This window comes from Endocarpon pusillum (genome assembly GCF_000464535.1).
Source record: "Endocarpon pusillum Z07020 unplaced genomic scaffold C713767, whole genome shotgun sequence".
NCBI lineage: Eukaryota > Fungi > Ascomycota > Eurotiomycetes > Verrucariales > Verrucariaceae > Endocarpon > Endocarpon pusillum.
The window spans coordinates 157,135-164,852 of NW_006913559.1; the positions used below are offsets into that span (position 1 = coordinate 157,135).

General features: G+C 49.4%; 2 protein-coding genes across 2 annotated transcripts; both read right to left on the reverse strand.

The window, feature by feature from the left end:
• Positions 1 to 2,312: 2,312 nt before the first annotated feature.
• On the reverse strand, positions 2,313 to 4,689 carry EPUS_04327 (uncharacterized protein; the record flags this gene model as incomplete). The annotated part of the gene is made up of 2 exons (XM_007788239.1): positions 2,313 to 2,666; positions 2,719 to 4,689. The coding sequence occupies 2 exons, from the start codon at positions 4,687 to 4,689 to the stop codon at positions 2,313 to 2,315; spliced, it is 2,325 nt and encodes a 774-aa protein (XP_007786429.1).
• Positions 4,690 to 5,638: 949 nt separating this feature from the next.
• Positions 5,639 to 6,789, reverse strand: EPUS_04328 (uncharacterized protein; the record flags this gene model as incomplete). Its single annotated transcript, XM_007788240.1, has 2 exons — positions 5,639 to 6,653; positions 6,752 to 6,789. 2 exons carry the CDS (start codon positions 6,787 to 6,789, stop codon positions 5,639 to 5,641), a joined length of 1,053 nt encoding a protein of 350 aa, XP_007786430.1.
• Between the last annotated feature and the right edge of the window lie 929 nt (positions 6,790 to 7,718).

The following is a 7,718-nucleotide window of genomic DNA, read 5'->3' on the forward strand; positions in this document are numbered from 1 at the left end:
ATGTCGACTCTTCTTGTGCAGGCAAGGGTCCCTCAGCCATCGATACTACCGGGTGGAAGACCGTGAATGTAGATCACAGCTCAATGGTGGACGAATTGTGCCTCCATGACTTCTCTGCCCTGCTCCAGGTCTTCTTCGGCGCCAGAGAGTCACGCCCATTCATCTAAAACGTACTTGCAACCAAATGGAAATGGGGTGTTGTTTGGTTTGCAGAACACGATTTCGGGGCCAGATCCATAATTTGCACTTGCGCCATCCTGTACGACGTTAGAGCCGTTGTGGCTCGATTCGGATCGTGGTGAAACCCAGGCAGCTACCACCGTTGTTGTACGGAGTACACCAGAAGACTTTGCATAACTTGTCAGGCAGATCGGGCGGTCTTCGATTGGCTAGCCGCTTGCATGTGGGCTGATTGTCCATAGATCTCGAAACAGTGCAACCCTGCAGTTTGGATCTTCTTCAGCTCTGGCATGGTGACACCGCTATTGGCCCGTACCTCTCCTCCTATGAGACGCTCCGGATGTTCACTTCACCACGGCGTGTCCGAGCTGTAGCAAAATAGAGAGTTCTATTTGTGATACTACCTAGAAGAAGCACCAGAATTTCTCGTCTGCTGGGGAAATTCGATCTCGTCGAAGTGGGAAAGTTTCTTGGCGTTGCCCAATGTAGCCACGCTGCATTCCAACGGTGAGATCTGCGATGACTTGGAGTTGTAGATCCTAACTACAATGAAGAATAACTAGGATGGCGAACCAAACATGAAACACACCTAAAAATCCGCCGGGTACGACCGTTCCCACCGAATTCAGACTAATCATGCATAAATCATGCACGCATGCACAATTTTCAAAGTGAAGCCACCCCATAGTTGTCGCTTTTCGAATATGCAATACAACAGGCAACGAAAAGCTTTCCTAGCCCTTTCGCAGGCTTCAAGCATGAAAACATAGATTTCGGCCGCAGTCTCATATGCGCTCATTCGACAGGCTTGATGAGAACTTTGCGAGTCCACTATTATCAATTACATCGTCGTTGGTGAGTCCAAGATCCTCCTGCGCCGGCTGGTACGGACGGAAGTTGCGTCCGCTTGCACCGGCAAACTTTCGAGGTGGACTACCAGAGACAGCGAAAGAAAGAGAATATGTTGCAAACACGTTGATCGACGATTTCATCCTTCTCGAAATGCAGTGTGGATACTGTGCAATCAAACCGATTTCGCGGAGTCATGTTTTTGGTCCCGGGAGCCACTACTAGGTCACAGTAAGTGGTGTTTTGGCTGCCGATGAAGAGACGAGTCTGTCAGATCCGCTCTTGAAAAGATCTTCACTCGGTTAGGCGGTAGCTTCGAAGCCACATTGTCTAACGCAGTACTACGTAGACCAGGTTCCTCCCTGCATGCACGAGACGAAGATCCACGGTCGGAGTGATTAGTTGTTAACAGTCAGTTCTTATGCAACGTGGTCTGACGCAAAGACTGGTTAGAATCCATGTAGATCTCTAACAAGGGACTTGGCTACGTAGTACGTAGTAGGTACAGTAACCTATGCAAGTTAAGCTCTTCGCTTCGAATTTTCGCGCATTACCGAGCTGGGTTGGCCACGCGCTGTCAAGGTTGACATTGCTAGGATTGAGATCTCAGATGGGAAATGATCTGGACGGGTATGGATGGTGGGCCCGGCGTTGAAAACGTGGCGTATCCTGGTCGTGATCTGCAAAATTACGTGCAGCCACAGCCGAGAAAATTGCAAAGAGAGCCTTTTTGCAGGCCTACTACTGCCAAGAGATGGTCGACCTGGACAGGGTATGTCGCATCGGATTGCCCTTTACCAGGACCGCCTAAGGCATCATGTCAAAGGAGTGTGTAGACTCCGTAGAATGGTCCAGTAACTTCTCTTGATTGTGCTAGTGGTTGTGGGAACTGTCCTCTGGTGGGAAATCCAAAAAGATGAATAAGTGTGTACTACCGGAGGCAAGGGCTGGGGTGTCACGTGAACACACATTCTCAACAGTCTCTAGACGGTGCATCTGCATTACTCGATACGCTCAGTGCAGACGACTAGCAGGCTCTTGTCAATTGAAGCCATGTGATAAGGTATATTCCACTTTGGTCTGAAGACCGAGTCTATTTTTTGCCAAACATGAAGCCGCGTGCAGAGAAGATGATGCCTGCGGAGATGCAGCCACCAAATCCTAATGTCAGCCACCGACATCAAGGGTCCGATCAGCATCCTCAGAAATGGTGAAGCTGACAAGAGTGCTTGGCCAGCATCCAGCTTGACTTCCCTGAAGTGGTTGAAGCGAAACAGATTTGGCTATGCTTTCCGACGATGCATCTTCCACTCAGCCTTTGCAACCCGCATGAAGAGATCTTCATCCTGAATGGGAACCCAGCTCGTGAGGACCTTCATGGCGTTTTCGAAGTCCGAGTCTAGGAGAATGTTGCGAGTGCCGTCGATCAATGCGGCCGACGTGGCATGAAGTACATCAAGTGTGGTGCCAAATGGACTGGGCTGTACACTTACGTTAGGAGCGGACCCGCTGTCCGAGTCTCCAAGGAGCATGAAAACGTCCCATACTCGAAGCTGAGCTGGAAATGGAATGGAGTAGTTGAACAAGGTGAGATACCAGCGCGTTCCGTACGCCGTGGGAGGTATGCCCAGCTCGGTCTAGAGTAAGTTGTAAGTTCTGCCGAAGGTGTGCAATGGCCAAAAGACTCACCAGTTTCGCGGCTATCTCACCACCTTTAAGCCATTTCTTCTCAAAGTCATCCAGTGCTTCCATCAGACCTTCGAAGCCCGACATATACAGCCTGTCAAGCCCACGTAAGTCCCACAATCTTACAAGCATCACGAATGCGTTCTCTTCATCATAGTAAGCCAACAGAGTCGCAGCTAGCGCCGCCATGCCCTGCACGTAGCCAGTGTTGGGATAATGCAGGCTCATTGCATGTAAGACACGGAAGAGCAACCTCTGACCACCTCGGTACCTTCTTCTGAACATGATGTGGCTGCTGATAGTTCGCGGAACATCGATGTCGATCTGTACATCGTCCGGTGAACTGTCAGATTGATGCTCATGGAAAATCGCGATGAGCTCTTCATCAGACAAACTCTCTTTCCTCTTTTTGGCACTTGCTGACAAGAAGGCATGCCATGCGGTTGCGCGCCATCGGTCGGGAATGCCCTTCCATGTTCGTTCTATCAGCTTGGGGCTGTGGGTGTCGAATTCAAACCGTGTACCTCCTCCATCCGGTGTCTTTGACACCACTTTGGCCATCTTACGCCACTTCTCATCCCGTTCGACCTCCTTTCTTCGCACATGCACCTCTCTGGCTTCAGACTCGCCGTTCTCGGCAATATCTCCCAAGCCATACGGTAGCGTCAACATATCTCCCGCCTCATCCATGAATCTGCGATCACGATTATGTGGTAATCGGTTCGTTGCTTGCCGTAATCTCGAACTGCCACCGGATAAACTTCCTTGATATGAGCTTTGTGAAGACCTAGGCCTTGTGATTCGAATCTTTGGTTGTCTGATCGACATCTGTCCTGGAATTGCTGACTGCACACTATTTGCATTGCTTGGGCTTCTTCTCATCGCGAGTTTCCGCCTTGGAGCATCAGCTGCCAGTTGTAGACTTGTCGAAACTCGTTGTAAAGCTGGTGGCTCCCTAGAAGAACGTGATCGCTTCATAGCACCACTGTTGACGGCGTCCACCGTAGAGCTCCGCGGCATAATGAAACCGTATCTGTCCACATCCCCATTCTGGATATCTCGCCAATATTCTAAGCCGCCTGCCAACTCGAGCTCTTCTTTCTCGATCGTCCTTTCTCTTCGCGACTCAGGAGTCTGATCTGCTGTAGAAGGATCGCTGCGAACATCAGAAATTGATGTCTTAACAGAAGTACCCTCCAGGCTCGCACAGGTATCTTGCCATTGCCGACTCATTTGCTGCCCTAGAAACGAGTCTTGGTCCCAACCATTTGCACAGTCCGTTCCTGACTCGTAGTATGATCTAACTTTATGCGAGAGCAACTCTTCGTCCGTAGATAAAACCTTTGCTGCAGGCCTCTTCCTGAGCGATGGGTTGGACTTGACGCGACGACTTCCGAATCCCGGTTGTAGTAGGCCATTGACCGGCTTCGCTGGTTCAGTAACCTTTCTGCCCCCAAATAACATGCTCCCCCTTTTGCTGAACTCTATCCTCTCGGGTTGAAAATCGTCCACTAGATCACCGGTTGAGATGTCCAGTGTGAGGCCTTGGAAAGGACGATCAATAGTTGTAGATGGTGATGGTATTGAATTTGTCTGCTTCACATCAAGCCATGCTCTTTCACTTCTGTGTGGCGGCGGAACTGAGATTGCCTGGTTGTCTAGCAGGATCTGAGGCACGCTTAGAGCAGATCTAATGCTCCCAGCAGAGTGGTCTTCGGTGTGGACAGTGATTGCGCTATCTCTCACGGACGTTGCAGCCAACCCCGAGTCGCATCTGGGGCCCTTCTCTTGATCCAACCCTGACCTTGCGCTCATATACGTAGGCTGCGCAATGCCGTAAGTTTTGTATTGTTCAGCTGTAGGTTCTGCAGATCGTGTGGTGATGGGTATGGGCGGTCGATCTGGAACGGTCTGATCATAAGGCAGGCCCTGCAAGCTCAACCGGAAAGCGGAAGGAGGTTTCTTGCGATCCATCTCGCAGCGGAAGCATGGACCAACAAAGAGAGGTTCTCAATGCGACAGGGACTGTCACAAAGATGGGTTGAAGATGACAATGTGGGGAACATCTGCAGGAGTGAGAACAGTTTGGGTTGATGGGTTTGATTTCGCAGCAGTTTTGTGCACAGAGCTTTGGAAGTTGATAGGGGGGTGCCCCGTATTGTGAACTCCAAGCTGCAAAGGTCAGTCATCTTGGACGGCGTTTTCCACCAGATGCCACACTATTGGAACACTACAAGTGAAAGCTAAGAGGAAAGGAGCAATGTTTGATATTGCCGCTGCACGTCACTGCGCCAATCGGCACGGTTCTGAAGTTCCCTGAGTCTCCTACATAGATTGGACAATCTCTTCGGAAATTAGCCGACTTTACATATCTTGATGTTGCACCAAGGTCATGATAATCGCCTTTGAGCCTGTCGTCTCCTCTCTTTCTCTGTACAGCCAGGACAGCGCTATCACGAAGACAGGGTGGGAGTAGCAGCAGCAGCATCATCCAGCATCGGAATGACATAAATACATTACATTACTCTGCCTCTTACAGGCACGATGACTGCCTGAAGATCCTTTACAAACCTCGCAGACAATCATTATTATGAAATTCATAGAACAGGGGATGCGTGGGTTATACTGAAGAGCACCAATGCTCACCGGTGACAGCTCTACAAGAACAGAAAAAGTCAACAGACAACTGGCTAGACTGGACATACTCAGCATCTGAAGTAAGGGTGTGTGGAAAGGAGCGGCTCTCACAGAGGACATCAAAAACAATACAACAGTCAAAACTGTGGGAGGGGAGCACTTATGTGTGTACGGTGTAGGTATGATCACGATAGGTATTGAAGGTCATGAATGGATATAGGTCCTCTTCAACGCACTCCTGGTGCCTAGCAGCAACCACTACCACTGGCGGTCAGCTCCCTGTATCTCATGATGTTGTTCTGTCTTGGTTGAAGCCCTGGACCGGCTTCGGCTTATATGGCTCCTCGAGGTACTTTCTTTCCTCCGGTGTCAGCTCGTAATCGACAGCTGCGAGGAACTCCTTCAGCCTATCCTCGCTAGAAAGACCTAGGATGGGAGCAGTTGTGACACCGGCGCTCCATGCAAAAGCCACCTGAGCCATCGTCCAACCCTTTTTTTTCGCCAACTCCTCGACCCTGTTGATGATCTCGGTATCCGCATCCGACTTTATCTTGTCCTTGTTCCCTTGTCCCCGATCAGTCGATGTCAACTGGGAAACTGGTCTGCACAAAGCTCCAGCAGCAAGGGGTCCCCAAGGTACAAGTCCTACCCCTGTTTTCTTGCAAAACCTGATCATCTCCCTCTCCTCCTCTCTGTATATTAGGTTGTGCTCATTCTGCATGCTGATGAATTTAGTCCATCCCCTCATTTCAGCAATAGCCTGCATTTGAGCCAGCTCATGAGCCCACATGGAGCTCGCACCGATATATCTGACCTTTCCACTTTCGACTAGATCGTGCAACGCCTTCATGACCTCGGCGAATGGTGTATCATCAATTCGATGGATCTGCAAAACATCGATATAATCTGTCTGCAATCTCCCCAAGCTGGCATCTACCTGCTCAAACAATGCCCTTCGACCTAGTCCGCAACGATTGATGTATCTTGGATCCTGACGAATCTCAGGTCTACCATTGAAGGTACCGACCTGATCCTCCGCAGCAGGGAAAAATGATTTGGTCATAATAACCACCTGTGACCTCGGAATATTGTATCTCTTGATAGCTTCTCCAATTATCTCCTCCGATACACCATTCGAGTACATGTTGGCTGTGTCCCAGGTATTGACGCCGGCGTCGAAAGCGGCTTTGAGAAGGGGCAGAGATTCTTCGCGGTTCTTGACCCATGGTGCCCATCGCGAATCGCCATACGACATGCAGCCAAGAATGAATTTGGAGACTTTGAGGCCGGATGCGCCGAGGCTATCCCAGGAGAACGGTAAGTAGGGAATGATAGAAGCCGAAGATTCAACACAGAACCAAGATTGACAGGGCACTTTGTAAAAGGTGAGCCAACTTACTTGACATATCGCATCTTGGGCTTGCTGTCCTGTGCCATGATCGCGATTCGAGGACAGTATATCTGCGGCTTGAGAAGGATCTGAAAATTGTCAGTTGCTCAATAAGCAGGTGTAGGCCACGGCCGGGGTAAAGAATATTTGCTTACTACGTACGAAGTATACTACGTACAACGGATAATCAAGGACTTCCCCGCCCTAAGGTGTGATGATGTGCGGGCTGCTACCAATCGGGCCGAAGGGCCTTTTCCGGTGATAAATGCAGGTAACGCAGGGTGTCAGCATTTGCAACAGGTCATCATTTGCAACACTTTATGGCCGATATCTCCGTTCCTACAAAAATTTTCAACCACCAATTTCAGCACGTTGCCATTCTACCAATATCTATCGCAGAGCAGTGAGCTTTTGATATATTGCTTATAAAGCTTAGTTCTATATCCCATTTTGATATGGCTGACGCGTTCGCTAATTTGAGCAAGCAAGAGCGAATCGAAAAAGCTGTATGCGCATGCCAACGAGATACCACAATGACCGCACGAAAAGCTGCGAAAATCTACAACTGTGCCCCCTCTACTATTACTCGACGACTTCAAGGAGTTACAAAATCAAAAAAGCTCTCAGGAGCAAAACAACAGCTCCTAACGCCTATAGAGGAACAAACCATTGTAAAATGGGTCATACAATACTACCAATAGGGACTGCCACTTGGTTTGAAGCAAATTCGTCAATTTGCTACTGCTATTCTCCTCCGAAAATACCCACAGCCACAGGGTAGTGACCACCCTCTAGGGCAGTCCTGGCACGGAAGGCTATTGAATCGAAATCCTCAAATTAAGCGTGTTGTAGCACGTGGCCTCGATCGAATGCGCGCTTCTGCGACTCTCAAAATAGAGACTCTTAACGAGTATTTCGAACTCTATAACTCCTTATGTCAGAAGTACAAAATTGAGGCTGAAGATACATACAATAT